Below are 19,377 nucleotides of genomic sequence, written 5' to 3'. Positions count from 1 at the left end.
ACGACATTGTCCTTACTCAAACAGAGCAGATAGCTGGGGAACCCCTGCGGCATCTATCGTGGGTCCACCACAGCTGCTGGGCGGCCACGGACTGCCTCCCGGATGGTGTCGAAGGCGGGTCGCTCGGCAATCAGAATTTGGTCCTGGGAACCGAGCGTGCCGCTCTGCAGATAGCGACCGCTCTGAGATTCGCGCGGCATGGGAACCCGTGGAGAAAACCCTCCATCCTGTGTCAAGCAGTGGGCCTGCTACCCCCCCCCCCCCGCATATCAACCCCGCCATCCTCTCTCATATTATTCTCCTCTTGCATCTGATCCACTCCTTATCCTTATACTTGACCTGTTACCACCCTCCGTCCCCCTAGTCTGCCTTTCTGCATCTGACCCGCATCCCTCCTACCTCTGTCCCCCCGTTCTCCGGGCCAGTTTCACTGTCAGCTGTGATAAAATGATTTCGTCTGTAACCCCTCGAAACAGTCGAGGTGCCTACGAATACGACTTAGTTGTGGTTCTTTGGCCAGGACGCTACCAGCTCGCACACGAGACATGCAACGAAGGCGTCGTTTTCCGATCTAATCCAGTGTATTTCGGCCATCCGTCGACAGTCTCTGTGTCGACAGCCGAAACAGGGCAGTCGTACCCGCCTGCCCTGTCCTGCATAGTCCACAACACAACCAGGGCGCCCCGTTGGCACGTAAGGCAGTACAAAACGCGGCGGCATGACACTGACAGCGATCGTATATCGCGCGGAACTTGTAAGATGGTGGGACGGGGGAACATTGAATAGTTAAGCGCTCGGGTTGTTAAATTGTTATTATACCGTCGCACTTGTTAGAATGCATTGGAATCAGCACTTGATAAACACGGATGGTAGACAGGCACAGTAGTCGCTCAAATGGCGGGGTGGAAATAGGTAACCTCAGTATGTGCACGATTGTTCCCATTCATTGTCGCTCCTCAGCAAGATAGCGGGTTAGCTAAACCTACTCATGGTCGACATTGTCAAACAGCTTCATTAAAAACGCATACACTTTAAAAAAAATATCGCATCGCACGGCATGATCGAACTCCGTGAAATAGACACGGACCTAACAGTTAATGTTGTACCTCGTCACGTCAATTATAACATTTGTTCGCAGGCACTGAAATAGGTACCTGAGTCTCATCCCACAACCGTTCGCAAAGCATAGTTAATGGCGCTACAAACACACATAAACGCACACGCACGCAGTCACACACATGGATGAGAATGGCCGCAGTGTCCATCACAGCATGACCGAGGTGATATCACAATTCTGGCGATGCGGCACTTACCGCCCGCCCTCTCGCACACCCAGTGCACAGCGGGCCACGGCCGCCCCAGTCCGCCGCGCGGCCCCCTGCCGCGGCACCCTTTGTACTGGAGACTGAGTCCTGCACCGGCCGCCGGCAGCGGTTAGTAGATGGTGTCTGACGCCAGGTTTGCGCGCAGCTCGCTCCCGAGTACCGATGTGTAGCGTTGGCTGCCGTTGCGGCGGATCGTGGCCGTTTTCTCGGGTTGGGACAGCTCGGCGGCCGATTTGCCGGCGGAGCTGTGCCGGCCGCGGCCGTTACGGAGCTCCGCCAGCTCCTGGACACCGGGCACGCTCTGGTAGGCGTTCGGTGCCGCCGGCTTCGGCAGTGTGTCGTAGTACTTGGAGCCGGGCACGCGACCGTAGCGCCGCCTATGTAAGTAGTAGTACGTGCCGGCGGCCGCCAGGAGAGCGCCGGCACAGAAGCAACCCAGGCAGGCGCCGACCAGTCGACCAGCGCTGACGCCGCCCTGCGCCACAGCCGTGGCCGCCATCAGCACCGAATCTGCGGAAAGAGGGCACGGTGTGAGAGGGGGACGGTTGGGACAAAGCAAAACGTGATCTGACCTCATCAACTCAGGACATAGACCTGGAAGCTGATGACAAAATGTGGGGAGCCGTCAGGCGAATACGATTCCCATTACTAAGAGCGGTCGACCTGGGCCAAAAGTCTTACTTATTTCACAAACACATACAAGCAAACAAGAAAAATCATTCTGAGAAAACAGCTACGACGCATGTCAAAATTCAACGGGACCTCTGAATCACTTTTACAATGAATCATCGCACTTAAAGGAAATAGTTCACTTTTTAACATGGGTTTTGAACTGGAATAGCAGTTCCGTAGCTTAGGCTGAGACGAGCATAAATCAGGAGCTTTTACAGCCCAACGATCACCCTAGGCAAAGATATTCTATTTCTCGTCCCGAAAAAGGTGTCTTGCGTTGAGGATGTGTGCCTTGCATATATTTCCATCCAGTATGAAAAGAGCATGGGTCCCGAAAATTCTTCAGAAACTAGAGAAATTATCTACGAGAACTCTAGAGAAATTCTCGTACTGATCAATTAGGATATTCAGGGGAACATTATCAGATCGAGCAGATCGCCCAAATGCCGGTGGCTACGATAATTTCTCTGTTTCTGAAGAATTTTCGGGACCCATGCTCTTTTCATACTGGATCGCGAGTGCCTTACAGAAACTGAAAAGTTCTTCCTATTTCAAAATATAGAAAAAAATCTTTTGTTATAAAAAGGTTTTATTTTCTTTGCTGATTATTTTGAACATAAAAAATCATAAATCGTTGCAAAAAAAATAATTTCGTGAAAGTGAACTATTTCCTTTAATCATATCCTGAGCGGAAGCAAGGAATCAGTAGGTATTTTACCGCCACCACCCAATAGCAATTTTCTAAATCATCTCCACACACTCTCTGAAACCCACCATCGTTGGTCTCCACGCAGAGTCTGCTCTGCCGGTCCACTCCCTGACAGAGCTCCTGGCCGGGCTCCGAGACCATACAGTCTCTGACACGGTGCTGTTCTCCACCGACATCACACTGGCTCCAGACGGACCTGGGGGGGGGGGGGGCGAGGTCAGGGCAGGTACTGAGTGACCTGGCACAGGGGCCGTAGACAGTGAAAGGTCGCCAGAAGCCCCGCACCTTCTGATTATCGAGTAAACGCAACGGTGGATGCATAAGGAGGAAATGGGAGAAAAACTACTCAAGGACGGCGGATACCGACTACGACAAAGAAGTGTGTATTGTCTTCACTGGAATAGTGCGGTACTATGCAAGGAAAATGTACCGGTAAATCATGTATAGCGCTTACGGATAAAACATTTTATCCTTGATAATCGTTGAAGATCCTGGAAGAGCACCAAAATAATGCGTACACTTTCACTTTAACACCTGTAGGTTCATCGACACAGCATAACGCCACTCACCATTCGTTCCATCCCTCAAGACTGCTGCAGCTGGGCATCTCGCACGGCTCCTCAGTGACGTCAGAGCCGTCGCAGGTGACGTCACTGGGGTCGGCGCCCTCGGGCGGTCGGCACTGTCTGTGTCGACTGCGCCGGCCGACCCCGCAGGAAACGGAGCAGGGCGACCATTCCGACCAGCACGACCAGTCGCCTGCCGGGGAGGAGCGAGTTATACGTGAGTACTGAGTCCTGCGTTATGTGGTAGGCATACCCTGTCCCTGAAACATGCATGTGAGGATAGAACACAGCAGTGGGTCATGAAACATGTGAGACATAGCGTCATGAAGACACATCTAAATTTTCATGCATCACGCTGCACGCACCGCATTTGAGGCACGCCAGTCGCCATACCACAATATACCACATACATTTCACGTCATAATTCACGTCATGCTAACAGCAAATGGCATCACAGCTGACATAAAGGTCATTACATTCCCACGATGTTTTCCACACTAAACAATACAGCACGAGTATCACACGTTGCATTCGATACTTGTCTGCCGTGCACCAGTCAACAATCAACAGCCGATGCATTGTTTCAATTCTCCCCTGTTCTGAGGCGTGACTGTGCAAAGCGTTAGCACGAGGCCCTTTCTTCCAGCATGTTTTATTTACCAAGGCTGCTGGGGACTCCTGCACGTCAGCACACCCTTGCGTCAGCTCTTCCCGTGAAGCGGGCTGTAATTTTCTCCAGGTCTAACCACAGACCGGGAGCGAGTGAGGCCGCTATGCCGCGTGACTCACGCCGTGCTGACGCCCGTCCTTCCCCGCCGGACGCGCGACGACCTCCGGACGCTCACCTTTGCACCGTTCCGTGTTACAGGCCTGCTCCACCCTGCTGGGTCCCAGGCAGGCCGAGGGGAGGCCGTCACAGGTGCGCGAGCGAGTCTGAACGCCTCCGCCGCACGGCACAGAACAGGGTGACCAGGAGCCCCAGTCACCCCAGCCCAGACCGGTCCAGTCGGCTGCGACACAGGGCAAAGAGGGGGTCAGAGAGGGGCAGAGAGGGGCGGAGAGGGACAGAGAGGGACAGAGGGCTGGGTGGGAGAATCATCTAGTTAGAAACGATGGAAGTGGGTAGACCATCAGACCACATGGGATGACTCAGAACGAAAACGGAAGCATCACATGAGTGTGAATCTCATTACGCTCGAACATTTCAAGTAGAAGCGATACCATCATTCAACATTATGCTAAAAACACAATTCTACACGGGAAGGCATCTCGAGCCATCACCGTGTCTGTTTCACTGTATTATATGAACAGCGATGTATGCCTGTCCCTCTCACCTGGCGTGCACTGTCCGTCGGCGTTGCAGTGGCGCTCATCGCTGCGCGCGTGTGACACCCTGATCAGCGCGGCGTCCGGCACCGGCGCGCGGCACTCGAACCTGAAGCGCTGCTGCCGGCCGACGGTGCTGCCATTCGCCGCCAGCCAGGGCGTCCAGTGTGTGAGGCGGCGCTGCTCGGGACACGGCTGGCCGCCGCACTGGCCGTACTCGAGCTCGCAGCCGGCGCAGGGCCGGCCGCCGTTGGCCGGCCGAGGGCTGTCGCAGCTGCGGCGGCGCCGGCGCAGACCGCCGCCACAGCGGGCCGAGCAGCGAGACCAGGCGCTCCAGTGGCCCCAGCCGCCGTCCACCGGCAGGCTGGTCTCGCTGGGACACGGCGGGTTCGAGTGGCACATAATCTCCTGCTCGGCGTCGCCGCTACAGTCGCGGCCGCCGTGCACCGGCGCTGGGCTACTGCACGAGCGGCGGCGCGACTTGACGGCCACGCCGCACGGGTGGGAGCACGCCGACCAGGCTGACCAGCTGGTCCAGCCGCCGTGGCGCGTGCAGTTGGTCACCTCGGCGGCCAGGCCGACGCACGGGGCGCCGCCGCGCGCCGGCGCCGGGCTCGAGCACTGTCGCCGTCGGCACAGGCACGGCTCGCCCGGCTCACCCTCGCCGTCGCTGCTCTCCAGCTGGCGGCACGGCTGCCAGTCGCCCCAGGCGCTCCAGCCGCCGTCCACGGGCCGGCTCAGGTCGGGACACTGGGTGACCGGCTGCAGCCACGAGGCCACGCCCGGGTCCTGGCCCGGCGGCGGGGTGCAGAGAGCGCGCGCCTCGTCCCAGCCACAGTACGGGTCCATGGCGGCCAGACAGGCGGCCTCACTGCGGTACCGGCCGCACCGCTCCACCGGCAGACGGACCAGGCCCGAGTCGGTACCCAGGTACAGGGAGGCCTGCGGGTCAGATGGTAAACGTTAGACGGATATCAACGAACTAATCAACAGTTACAGCACGAGAGACCCACAGGCCACAGCCCACTGTAGCAGTTCACAGCTGAGTCATATGGCCATAGGTCCAAGTCGAGCCACAGTCGAGCCAGATTTCGTGGCGGAAGGACACCAATCCTGAGTAAACCCGAGCATGCTTCGTTCCCTTCCGCTGTACGAGTTGCAGCGGCACAAAGCAGTGCAAACACGCTCGGTCGGCAGTTGCACAGCTGTGTGTACTGCCGAGGTCGGGTGAGGGTCCACAGTGGGGACAAACAAGGTCGGTATTCAGTGGCCGTGGATCGAGTGACTCAGTTGCACCGGATAGCCGGGCTAGCGCGAAAAGTCCGCCTTCCAGCACGATTTGCGAAACCTTGACGCACGATTGCTGCAGTGGAAGGCGGGAACGAGAACGGATAGTCTGACTCAGTACAGATAAATATGCATGGCGGAACAGTATGATATATGTAAATACAGCACATACGTAATGGCAAGGAAAGAATCTTCATAAACAGCTGTGAGCGATGGTACAGTCCACACTCCACACAGACCAGGACAGGGGAACAACCAAACTGCTGCACCGGTGCCAACCCCAGTGACTGTCTACTGCAATCCCGTAGACCAGAAGTTCATCCCGACTCCCCCCCCCCCCCCCCTCCAGCGTCCCTCTGATAGGTGAAGAACTACTGACCGCCTCTCTGAGCAGCTTCATGGTGAGCACCCGGGTGGGCTTGCTGAATGGCCGCAGCACCTCCAGCAGGCAGGTCTGGCGCGAGCGAGGCACCACACTCAGCTTGCGGATGGTGCCCGTCGTGTCGGCCACGTACAGCACGTGCACTGACACGTGGTGCTTGGTGGTGATGACGTCAGTCGCCACGGAGGTCAGCCTGTCGGTCAGGTCAGGTCGGGCCAGATGTCACAAATCACATTAGGCACATCAGCAGGTAGGAGGGAAATAGTTTCACTGGATATGAAATAGCATTCCCGGGCATATGCAGTGTGGTAATACCGATGTTATTTTGTCCTCACTTTCCAAAGAGAAGACAGAAGCAGAAATGAGCTCTAAAAATTGAGGCTGCGATATGAAGAAGACAATGCAAATGCCATCGCTTCGGCATATGCCATTCATCATTCCGACCCGTCACGCATTTCCTCTATATAAAATGGGATCACGGCTCCGCGACTGTCCGGTATCCGAGTGATTGTGATCAGCCGTGGTCGCCCGGCACAAGGCGCGGCCCTGGGCGGCAGGTGGCCGGGGCGACCATGAGTGCCACGACTCTGCGACTCTGCGCGGCGAGCCGCTCACGGCTCAGCCGGATAACATCTCCAGCGGCGCGGCTTACAGCGCCGGCTTATACGGCCAGATGCATTAGCCGGCGGGCCGGCGACAGAGACGGCACAGAGACGGCACGGAGACAGACGGATATAGGACGGATACATGTCGGAGCTCTACAGAGACGGCTATAAGCTATATATACTTTAGGGACGGTCCAGATACTGTCTAGAGACGGCACAGTAGCGGTCATAGATCGGCACAGAGACGGGCACTGAGATAGTAGTGGAACGGTACAGAGACGGGACAGAAACGGTACACAATGGCACAAAGACACAGCGACGGCCAGAGAAACTACGTGGAAACAACCATATGCACGAACATGCAACCAGATGCAACCAAATATGTAACCAGAGATGGTAGAGAGGCGTGACGTCCTGGCGACAACAGACCGACACAGAGACGGTTTAAAGACGGTCAAGAGATGCCACCAAGACGGCACAGAATGGCACCGAGGTTAGAGACTGTCCACAGACGTCCTAGAGACGGTTTCAGAGGCGGCAGGCTACTCAGCCGTCCGCCAGCCGGGCTGGAAAAGCCCACTCATTCCCCGTCCACTTTATCCTGTCCTCTCTCCCGACGAAGCCCCACTGAGCAGGCACACATCCGGGCCAGACTCTGGGTTTAAGGCGCTGCGACACCACCAGCCGGTGAGTCCGGTTTTCATTCAGACTTACAATGGATATCCATTCGTCTATCCCCGATATGGGACGGCTGGTTCTTGCTCCTATTACACAGGAGCCGGGCTTACCTTGTCTCTTCTATCTCGTTATCTGTATCTATCTCCCTATAAGACTATCTCCCGCTTCTGTCTTAATTGAATGTGCATGTACAGCTCTACCCAGCACCGTTGTCACACAGATGCCCAATCATAGGTTCCACCGGAACGCTCTCCCCTCCTTCTCTCTTCCCTCATCACCTTTCCCCTTCCAGTTCCATCCCCTTCACTCCCTGCCTCTCTCACCTGACTCCATCGAGCAGCAGCAGCGGCTCCGGTCGCTCCGGCTGCACCGCCTCAGCCGTCAGTGTAAAGTCATACAGCGCTGCCAGCTGATGACCCGAGGTCACCTCCGGCGAGCGGCACTCGAAGTGGGTGTGATCCTCCAGGTGGACGCGTTTCCAGGGCCCTCCAGCGGCGCTCTGGTGCTGGAAGGGACCCTGGAAGGCGGCGCTGATAGATGCCATCGTGAAGGCGCACACTGCCGAGCCGGCCAGGCTGTTACTGAAGAAAAGAAAAAAAACGAAGCGGGGCGGAGGTCAGGGTGGGAGCGTACCTACGGAACGGGCAGTAATGCGGTGGAAACAAGACAGCGAATGCAGGTCTACTAGATGTATGGATATCAATTGTCACTTTGTTTGAATTCAGTGTTCCTAATCCTGCTGAGATAACTATCTGATGTTACACATTTTGACAGCTTCCTATGATAAGATGTAAAGATTGGACGCGTCTCCAGATCCAAACTGTCAGGGCGCTTGCACTGGAAGGTAAAACAATGTTCACCGTCACTCCATTCAGTATCTTTGATAACGCATTGTTTGAACGTTACAATAGCAGCGCGACAACAGACGACGCAGTTCCCACAGACCCCGCCCGACCACCGTCTCCCCCCCCCCCCCCCCGTGGTCACTACCGAGGCACGTGCGTGACGTCATATTGCAGATGCAGCACACGTCTACAGATATACCATTAGTAAAAATGTGCCAGCACGGCCCACCGGCCCTAACCGCCGGCAGCCCGGCCCAGCGTCAGCACAACCCATAGCGGTCACCTTGTGGACGGGCTGCACGACCGCACATGGCACCTAAGATGTTACAATTTACATACCATACGATAAAAGGCATAAAAGGTAGCCTACGTATAAAAGGCACTTTGCCTCAGACGATCAAGGTGATGCAGCGTACTTTAATGAAACCATTTTTTTTTCAGGTAGGTACCTATACTTGCATTCTGCAGCAAATATAGGAAAAATCGATAAAATTATGAATTCACACACTAATTTGAGGAATGCTGACAGGATAAATTGTTCCACATTTGACACAGTTCGCGTCTAATTTGTTCTGTTTAGACGGTCAAGGACGTTGACGTTTGCATATAAGGAATTTCGTTGGCAGAAGCTTAATTAAGTCATGTAGGTAATCATGTAAGCCTCTGTTTAATATTCCACTTACGGAGATTGACACAATTCGCGTTTCAGAGGGCTGAACATCTCTATCCAGAACTGCCATGCGGTCATTCAAGACGGTGACAAGGAGCGATGGTTCAGGCAGACTACCGGCCTAGCCATGGGCAAAAGCTACTCTCCGGTGGTCGCTGACCTGTACATGGGTCACTGGGAGGCTGATCTGGAGCTCCTGGCGGCCAACTGTGGTGGCAGGGTCCATGCTTTCTGCCGATACGCGGACGACTACCTGGTCTTGTTCGAGGGCAGTGACGACATCCTCAGCACGTGGGTCAACCAGCTGAACAGCAAGGACTCCAGCATCAATGTCACCACTGACTTGGAAGTAAACCGACAGCTACCGTATCTTGACATCTGCATCACTAGAAGAGACGACAAGTTCTGCACCAAGGTCTACAGGAAGTCCTGCAACACCAACCAAGTGCCTGCCTTCAGCTCCTACACCGAGACCCGCTACCTGAGAGCGGCCATTCGATCTGACTGCACTCGAGCGATCCGATACTGTTCGTCCATGAGAGACCGCCAGCAGGAGCTTGACTTCATCCGCCAGAAGTTTCATCATCATGGCTACCCACGATCATTCATCGACTCGGCCATTCAGAAGACTCGGACCGATCTCAGACTGAAGGCAAGGGCCCTACCAGCGCCACCTAGCGCGAACTCACACCCGGCGCCTGTCCGAGTCTCTGTTCCGTTTGCCGGCCCCCTGTTCTACCAACTCAAACGGGAGGCCAGCAAGATCGGGATCCAGCTCGTCTCCAAGCCTTCAGTCACCATCGGCTCGCTGCTCTGCAGCAAGGCTAAGCACCATCTGCCTAAGCTACAACAGAGCAACGTCATCTATCGGATCGAGTGCTCCTGCCAAGTGGACGGTGACCCAATGGTCTATATCGGCGAGACAGATCGTGAGCTGGGCACGAGACTCCGAGAACACCGGGAGAGCTGGACTGGAGCAGTCCGCTCGAGAGCCAATACATCGGCCTTCAGTACCCATAGAGACTGCTCACCTGCTTTCGATGCCATCAAGATCTTGAATCGAGCCAGTCATCACCAGATGCGACTTCTCCTGGAATCGGCCTATATTCGGACTGTTGGTCGGCGTGAAGCCGTCCTGGTGTCGCCGAATGACGCAAACGTGAACAGGAACTCGGGTGCCCTGCTGCATGACCGCTGGCTGCCGATAATCCGCCGTTTTTGTCAGTAGTGTTTACGTCTAGTTCGGCCTTTGTATGTATTTATATTTGTACTCGTCCTTTTACAGTTTTTGCACTCATTTTTGTATAGTCTTTTCTACTCAGTCTTTATCACCATAGGTATCCTGTTTCCCCCCCCCCCTTTATTGTATTTTTATACGTGCCATTTATGCATTTTAGCACCCCATTTTAATTCATTTTAGCAGCTAGTGTATCATGATTGTTCTCACGTGTTTTTTATTCTCTTTAATGCATAATTCGAATAGTATGTGATCGCTCTGTCGCGCAGCTCCCGAACCCAGGGGGCTGTCATCCCGAGCTTTCCTATTTGCCGGGCACCCGGATCTTTAACATTACCCGTGACGTCAGCGGACCGGACACTTCTCAGCTGGCCTTCCCCGCAAATTTGGCCTTGAATTCGATTTTGAGGGTCACGGACTCACGGTTGTAAACAAGTTCATTTCCTGTTTCTTGCTTGTGTTGTACCTTGGTTGTACCCTCGAGTTGATTGTTTGAAACCATTGAAACTTAAATTGATTGAATGATTCAGGACTTGATTCAGGATGTCGTACTGTGCGGTGGCTACATGCCGAAGTTACCGAAGGACTGGCAAGTTCTGCACAAAATCGTTTTTTCGGTTCCCGAAGGATCCAGCCACATTGACATGTGTGACCTCAACCTGGGTGCATAGATGTTCGAGGCAGGATCCTATAAATGTGTTGCAGGCAAGGACTTGCTCAGACCACTTTCTTGATTCAGATTATGATCCTTCCTACCTTGTGAAAGCATCCCTGATGCCAGGTGTGAGCCCATGTCTGAAGACTGATGCGGTTCCAACACAGAATCTGCGCAGTGCTGGGTCTTCGGGGTATGTATTTCATTTTAATGGATTTGATATGAATGCCAACTATTCAGTTGGTAATGTACTAATTCGAATCTTTCTTATTGTGATGGAAATTGTAACAAATTTATATTTGCTTTTGGATTTGCACTGTGACTGTGTGCGCTTGTCAGATATGTACCATGACACATTAATTTGTAAATTAGGTTGCTAGTAAGCAGGTAGGTACCAAGTTAGGTACCGCTACCGACATATTTGCATGATACTTGAAACATTTTGCATATCAAATATAATCTGTGCATCAGTCACCAATGCTCAAAGCAGCTCGCTGAAGTTGTGCCCTATTTGAATGTTGATGTAAATGGTGTTTTCACAGACCGGCGCAACAAAGCACTCGGGCTTCAAGGAGTGATCGCCGACAGATGAAGTCCCTTGCGCAGGACATCATCAACACTGAGGGAGCGTCCTCATCTCTGAGTGATAGATCAAGGTGAGGAGATAATTGAATTTGATATTTTCTTTGTTAGGTGCTTGAACTGTCAATACAAGGGCCCTGTTTCACCAGTGATAGCAGCACGCTGCTATTACACGTGTCAAATTGGGTTTCCATGGAAACATCAACAAAGCATGACTCAGTCAATCTGTGTGATGTCATCAAATATTGCTGCTAGCATCTTCACGGCCATGCGATCAAACAAATGTATCAAACGCAATTCAACGAGACAGCAACTCTGGTCCAAACGAAGCTCACAGATTGCACGAAACGTCATTAGTGTGACCTCATCACATTACGTCAGCTCGTGCAATTTGATAGTAGGTAGCGTGCTGCTATCACCGGTGAAACAGGGCCAAGGGTTCCAGCAATCAGTAGTTTTGATAGAGACTGAATACACTCAGATGCTAGCTTTGAGAATGATGTTGCAATCAGACTCAGACTAAGCTTACCTCTGAATCACTTGAGTGGACACTGTGGGCAAGGCTCTAAACCTGGGCCCTGTTTCACCGGTGATAGCAGCACGCGGCTATCAAATTGCGCGAGCTGACGTAATGTTCAGTGGTGCTCGCGCTAAGATATTGTACACACTAAATTTTGGGGTTTCCCACTTTACATTAGTTTAAGCTCACCGACCGTCGCCATTTCAACAATCACTATTCACTATTAATTCTATCTTTATTTAAACAGCACCTTAATTAGATAGATTTTGTGGCCATTGATACGTCCACGTATTGCAGAGCTCAGGCCACCACTTAGGTAAGAAGGATCATTGATTTCACTTGACTTTGTTTCAGGTAAATCGGCAGGAAGCAGCTGAATCAGATGGAGAACGCACTGCGTCTGCCGGCGGCGTCCAGTGCCGACATCTTTACCCCGGCATCACTCGCCAGTGTGGAGAGCGCCGTCACTTTCTGTCTTCTGAGGCTGTCAGACAGTTCAGCCGGGCAGCGAGCAGCTCCCGGCGCACCATCACTGGGAGCCAGGCCGGCCTACGCGAGGAGCGGATCACTTGTGCTTACGACTTCGTCCTGGCGCTGGTTTAGTGAGCGGATCCGAAGGTGGACCCGCGTCGTCACCAGCTTCCTCGCGATCCTGGCGTCCAGAGATGGACGCTTTACCTGGAGTGCCGCCAGCAGCCTCTGCACGATACCGGACTGACCGTCGACGGTAGCACCCATCATCAACTGGAAGATGACCTCGAACTCTTCCACGATGGTCATCCAGTTCGGCGATGGCACGGTGAGCCTACCCCGGCTGAGGGCGCGGACCCAGGGCGTGATCACGCGAGCTGCCGGCTTGGCCTCTCTGGACGCGCGCAGTGCTGACCCCTGTTGAACAGTAATTTTGGTTCATTCATTTTGTGCGGATTCGTGGTTGCGTGGTTGACAGTCGCTTTTGCTCATTCATCTTGTGCCGACTCGTGGTTGCGTTAACCATTCGTGATTGCGTTGTGCCGACTCGTGGTTGCGTTATCCATTCGTGGTTGCGTTAACCATTCGTGATTGCGTTGTGCCGACTCGTGGTTGCGTTAACCATTCGTGGTTGCGTTAACCATTCGTGATTGCGTTGTGCCGACCCGTGGTTGCGTTAACCATTCGTGGTTGCGTTAACCATTCGTGATTGCGTTGTGCCGACTCGTGGTTGCGTTAACCATTCGTGATTGCGTTGTGCCGACTCGTGGTTGCGTTAACCATTCGTGATTGCGTTGTGCCGACTCGTGGTTGCGTTACCCATCGTCTGTGTGCCCGTGTGTGCGGGGACACGGACCACATGTGCTCCCTCACTGGATGGATATTGGATAGACATGCGCGAGCAGTGTTGGGGTCGTTTTGTTTCCTGTCATGGAATACATCTGTTGGTGGTTCTTAATTGGTTCGGTACCTAGGCTTTCGGACGGAGTGAATCAATGCTTTCGTTATTGTGCCCATGTGGCCGAACAAAAACACGATATCATCACCATTCACCATCCAGATACACCCCAGTTGCCCGCATGGCTTTGGCCCCCGGGACCCTAACACCGATAGCCCCGCGATTACGCACAGGAACATAAACCAAAACATAGTCCTTGCAATGCATTCCACCAGGCTCCATCGCAGTCCTTTGTCTAGCAATTTTCGGAGTACGTATCTGCGGTATCGCGTCCGTAGCAGCCTTGGGAGCTGCTGGTGACTACAGGGGCCTCACGGGTCCCGAGTCATGTGGGCCATAGCACCACAGGGCACCGCATCTTTTTCGAGATAAATGACCGTTATGAAGCATGTCGCATTTTCCTGAGCATGACCTGGCGTTAACATAACTTAAGCGCCTGCCGGCCCTCGCCTGCCTGCGGCTGACAGCTGACGAGTGACGAGCCACCTGGAGATCGCCAACTCAACCCTAATTACGGCGTTGTCCGCTAGGTGGCGGGGTCGTACGATCCAAGTCGGGACAGGGGATTCTCATAATTATTTTGTTATCATATTTTCCCCCTTTTTAAAGTCATTTAAAAGCGCTATTGCACAAGTAATTTTTCGATTAGCAGCGATTCCAGCCGCCGCATCAGGGTCAGGATGGAGCCAGGGAGCGTATGCGCCGGTGACGTCACCGTAGTGTTGCAGATTTGTAACATTAGCGAGCCCGGACGATCTTACCTAACTTATACGGCCTTGCCCGAACCTCTTCGATACCCGACTCGATTCGACCCGTTATTGATTCGCTGACGACGATATGTATAATACATATTGAAAGCGCTCCGACCCATTCGATCTCCTTGTGGAGTAAGTCCTAGTATTTCATCAATTTAATTCCATCTCCACATCATGTCATTACGTCAGCTACCTGCGATTAGCCAGATCTAAGCTGACTCGTGTTTTTTTTTTCGGAAGCCATGGCTCAATATCTGCTAACCACTGAATCTGACTGCGATTGCACTTCTACAGAGCCGTATTAGCAATAAGCCACATCGGACGTTGCGTGGACGCATCTTATCGTACCAAACGGCTTCCTCTTTGAACGAGTCTCGTAAAGTGTAGGGATTCACAGTAGATGTGACGCGCGCGGGCTGCCACCTCCGGGACAGAAATATGGGGAGTGGTGGTGGCACCGCACGACCGGAACAGTACATCCGGATGGCAATCGGCCGTGCCATGGGGACACTACCGAGCTGGACCGTGGCAGAACCACATCCAGTCCACTGTCCAGTGAGTCAACCCGACAGGGCCTCACTGCTCAAACCAGGGACGACCGTATCGTTTTGTGACGACCGAGGGCTCGAACATACTGCGACTGAGGCCTGGGATAAATCCCCGAAGAGGGTCCGTACAGGGCATCCGAGACCATTTCGGGAACTCGGGCCAAACAAAGACAGTAGCGCCCATCGCCCGAATCTGGGACACTTGACAGGCATTTATTCACCGGCGGGCCGTGCTGGAGTGGCCAGTGGACAGCTCATCATGCAGTCACGTCAGCTCTGTCGGCTCAGGGCCATCAGTTAATTGCGGCTGGCAACACGGACCACTGAGGCGTCCAGAACGGCCTGCCCCACGCTGACTCACTGACTGGTACTGAAAGAAAAACTGTAAAACACCGCCCAGCTGTCAACATGTGAGAGCCATCCCAGTCGATACAGCGATTCTCCGATGAAGGCTTTGTTTTGTTTTATGAAGGAAAATACGTTGTGTTGCTCTGCAGGGCTATTAATTTTCCAGGCCCTTTCACTTTTACGGCTAAATCAAAATTAATGTAGCGTGCCTTAGCACGATTCCAGATTGTCAGATAAGCGATTCGCTACAATCGGGACATCTTCATGCGCTAGACTGAGGTAAAAATAATAGCGAATACTCGATGCACGAAGGCGAGTGAGCCGGTTCGTCTGGCGTTCCGAATCGAGCACAATGGTAACGGGTGCAGACTGAATGTGTCGATAGCTATCACCGGCGGGCCCAAAGGCAAATCGCCGCCGAACACAAAGACCGGTGGCATTTACGAGTCGGTGGAAATAGCCCTCAACATTGTCGGGAGAATCACATGAATGACAGCGCAGGTCCCAGTCCAAAGGCTGCGATCCAGAATGCAACAAATTCGCTTGCGATGGCAAGCATCGTGCGATAGCTTTCAACACTAGCTACAGCACGCAGCACGGGCTATACAAACCAGTTGCTAACTTCAGACGTCCCCGGTCCCGCTATTCCAATAACGGCTCTACCAGTGTCAGTCAGCAGTCCAGGCCGCCGCCCATCTCCGCGGTGGGACGTGTCGACCCACCGACCTCTCTCGCGCCTCCTCCGCACTCTCCGCAGAGCCAGGGGCCGCACGTGAGTGACGGGCGGCCGGCCAGCGCTGCACTCACCGACGGTCACTGTGCAGAGACGCGATTGGCGGGGTGCGGCATTACCCAACACTGAGCCACGCGACCGCGCCTCCTCCCTTCATAGTAGCGGCGCGACGGAGGGCGGCACTGTCGGCAACCGACGCCCCCGCCCTCCGGTCAGGTCGGCCGCCGCCCTCCGCCCTGAAAGGCCGCCGCCGCCGCCGCCGCCTCCCTATAACCACCGCCTTCCTCGCAGCAAATTTGCACACGCCCCAGGCGAGAATTAAAACCCAATAGACGACACACAGTGGGTGTCTGCAGTTACTCATCGCCGGTCCCACCGTGAACAGATTGCAGCGTCATTAATTGACTCCGGGGTGGTCAGACGGCCGACGTGGCGCACCGGCGGCGCCGGAAAGGCCGCGCTGCGCCGAATCTGCCGCGGGCCACAGCGCCATGAATGCTGAGAGTGACTGGGTTCGTCTCCGCCCAGGTGACGATTCGGATGGACGGGCGGTGACTGCTGACGCGAGGCTGATGTTAGCAGTTCCATGTCAGTGTTCCCAGGTCAACGCGCCGAGGTCGGCATTCTTAGGCCAGCGGTCCCCGATGTCAGCGGCCCCAGGTCAGCGCCCCGAGGTCAGCAGTCCCAGTCACGACCCGGCATCAGCAGTCGCCGGCGCTGACACAGCGCTGACACGGCCGTGTCACCGGGGATCACAGGGCTCAACTAGCCTCTAGAACCAGACCCTACGAAACTGCTGCCGTTGTGGGACTGGTTCTTTGAGTATACGACCAATGGACCTTAGTTTTTGCTTACCCTTTCTATATCTTAGATTACAGCGAACTATTTCTGGTCTTCGTTATCTATATGTGACATGTGATAATATTGTGATCTTGTGATAATATTTCAAGACCTCCCGTTTCGCTATGTGCAGCTGACAGCTGTGATCATTCTGATCTTTTATACGAGCTATAGCATTGACGGTTCAGTTGTGAGGCGTTGAGGAAACTGCCTCATCATCCCGGGAAAGTGAATAAATGATAGATAATTCGAAAGATTAAACAAAACGGACAATTTTACAACGCGACACAAAAAGCAAACACGTAGGTACTATGCGTATTATTGCTGTTGAAATATTTTTTTATAAATGTTTGCTCAAATTCAGGGTTGTATACGACTCAATCAATAGCAATCAATTCAATCACGACAAATTTGGGAAACCAATCAAATCAATCAAGTCAGAGCAGTTTTCGGGAATTGATTCAATCGACTCAAACGCGACAATGAAAGGAATCAATCAACTCAATCAAACGCCTCAAACCAAGACATACATTAGGTTTTTTGCCCCACCAACTTGGAAAAGTGTCCATAGCAGTCTGGTGTACCTACCTACCTACCTACCTACAGAAGAAACATAAAAATATTGTCATTTAAAATTATAAATTGCCATGCCAATTGCCATTCAAAGTTTCTATGTAATAAGGAAGGATACCTAAGTGATGGTCAGGTGGATCATGATATTGAGGTTCAATGGGTAGAATTGGAGCAGAAGTTTCATTTAATGGGTGCAAAATAACCCAGTAGTTGACCTCAACAAACGCCCCTTAACCCAAATCACCACCTTTCACCTAAAAGTTGTCAATTTAATTTTGGCCATATTCCAGCTAAGTCATCAGGCCATCTACCCCATGTAAAGCCCCTGTCTGTCTTTTATGTGAGTTATGCGGAGCTCTTCTGAATTGAACCCTGAACATAATGAACCTAGCTAGGTTTCATGTCACACTGACACCATATGAAAGTGTTGAAAATGTGCTACAAATTTGACAACTTCATTAGCGACATTAGGTATGCTTTATGAAGACAGCAGGAAAGCAGGTAGGTACCTACTTACCTGCCTGGATGTGTCACTGGCTACCAACAGTACCAACGAAGGTAGATACCTATGTAGGTTATATATGAAGAATTCAAAACATATTATTGCAATACAATTTGAAACTGTTAGGACTGGGGGATAGGGATGAGCATTAAAAATATATTTAAAAGGAAATGGAGAGGACAGGGACTCTGGAACCACAGGAAAAGTTAAGGACAAAGGAAGTAGGAACAAAAGAATTAAAACGCGAAAACGGTTGGGTGCGAACTGCGAAAAAACAAAGAAAACGTTTTGCCAATAAGTATGCTAAGCTTTTATAAATCCTTATTCCGTGCCTTATTCCAATGCCTTATTCTACGTCTTTTGATTTTTTGGTAAGATGACGTCATTGATTATCATGTAGTATGGTAGATCATCATAAAATAAATCGGTTGTACAACACCAATTTCGTTTTAATTACTATTTCATTTGAAATAAAACCACTTAACAATATTCGGTAAAATATTTTAAGGAAAATGAAATACATAAAATATGTTATGCTTAGGCTCTCAGGAGAAAAGGATCAACAAACGTTCTGCTGCAAATTAAACAATGCAGCAAATTAGCACGGAAACGTAATTAGCGAGACGAAAACGGCGCTTTTGTTCCAGTTATTTTTGTAGGGGTTTCAGATATTTATAGAGTTCAGTGGGTTGTTTCTGAGGAGATGTGGAGATGTGAATTATTAATTAATCACACTTAATTAGTATATAGGGCCTTGCACTTTATCATCTGGATTAAAAAAAGTTTCCTGCTGAGTGCAGAAAGGTAGGTAGGTGCATCGCCAGGTTCTATCACCAGGATTGGAGCAGTTATTGCAGTTGAAAGTCAAAGTTGGCTGTTCATGTTTAGGCCCTGTTCTTTATTTGGCCATCTACCCCATATTGCAGTTGTGATGACAAGCAGTTTTCAGTGTAGTTTTGTGATCTTTAATGTCATCAATTGGTGTCATTATTTTTCGTCTACTAAAACTTATTTGAACTTTCCATTCAATCGACTCAATCATACGAGTCACTCTAATTTTTGGGAATCAAATCAGTCAACCAGTCGCTAAAGTCAAACGAGTCAGTCAACCAGTCATCTCGAAAAGTCAATCGACTCAATCCAATCAACTCAAAATACGCGTTGAATCAAATCAATCAATTCAATCGACTTGATTGGTATACAACCCTGCTCAAATTGAATACTTATAGCGAATTAGATATACTCTTACAGGAAAATCTCGGGGCCCTAGCCCCGCTGAGCTGTTTTCAACACCAACGGCATAGCCCGGAGTGAGCGTGACCGCCTTAATCGTTTGGTAATTGTTATTCCTGGCCGGATAGCGACACTTTCCTCTCGGTTTCTCCGGTGTAATTAACCTGCTCGACCAGCCCCGCGCGCGTGACTGCCACCAAACCGCTGTCAGACAACACAGGAGACAGTCCAGCGGGCGTGACAGCCTTCCGACCGCTGTGAATGTGTACACACAAACTCTGTCACCGTTGGTCAAAGTCAGCGTTTCGCTGAGGCTCTGAGCCGATAATCGAACTCAGTTTACCAATAATAAATACG

The 19,377-nt window shown here is 52.1% G+C and overlaps 1 protein-coding gene and 1 long non-coding RNA gene across 2 annotated transcripts in view; one reads left to right on the top strand and one right to left on the bottom strand.

Annotated features, from left to right (window-relative positions):
* Positions 1–562: 562 nt before the first annotated feature.
* LOC122394547 (semaphorin-5B-like) overlaps positions 563–19,377 on the bottom strand; it is a 55,339-nt gene continuing 36,524 nt past the window's right edge. Inside the window, exons 6-12 of the mRNA XM_043391505.1 lie at positions 7,874–8,131; positions 6,265–6,460; positions 4,607–5,540; positions 4,118–4,282; positions 3,276–3,465; positions 2,772–2,902; positions 563–1,835 (exon numbers count right to left, since the gene is read on the bottom strand). Coding sequence (XP_043247440.1) covers positions 1,435–1,835; positions 2,772–2,902; positions 3,276–3,465; positions 4,118–4,282; positions 4,607–5,540; positions 6,265–6,460; positions 7,874–8,131 — 2,275 coding nt within the window. The 3' untranslated portion in view covers positions 563–1,434. The remainder of the gene's footprint in view (positions 1,836–2,771; positions 2,903–3,275; positions 3,466–4,117; positions 4,283–4,606; positions 5,541–6,264; positions 6,461–7,873; positions 8,132–19,377) is intronic.
* Positions 10,589–13,488, top strand: LOC122394548. Its single transcript, XR_006258891.1, has 3 exons — positions 10,589–11,150; positions 11,500–11,613; positions 12,414–13,488. It is a non-coding gene; the product is annotated as an uncharacterized LOC122394548 (long non-coding RNA).

This window comes from Amphibalanus amphitrite, unplaced genomic scaffold (assembly GCF_019059575.1).
Source record: "Amphibalanus amphitrite isolate SeventyFive unplaced genomic scaffold, NRLGWU_Aamphi_draft 000597F_arrow, whole genome shotgun sequence".
Lineage (NCBI taxonomy): Eukaryota > Metazoa > Arthropoda > Thecostraca > Balanomorpha > Balanidae > Amphibalanus > Amphibalanus amphitrite.
This window is presented reverse-complemented; position numbering and strand designations above follow the sequence as displayed.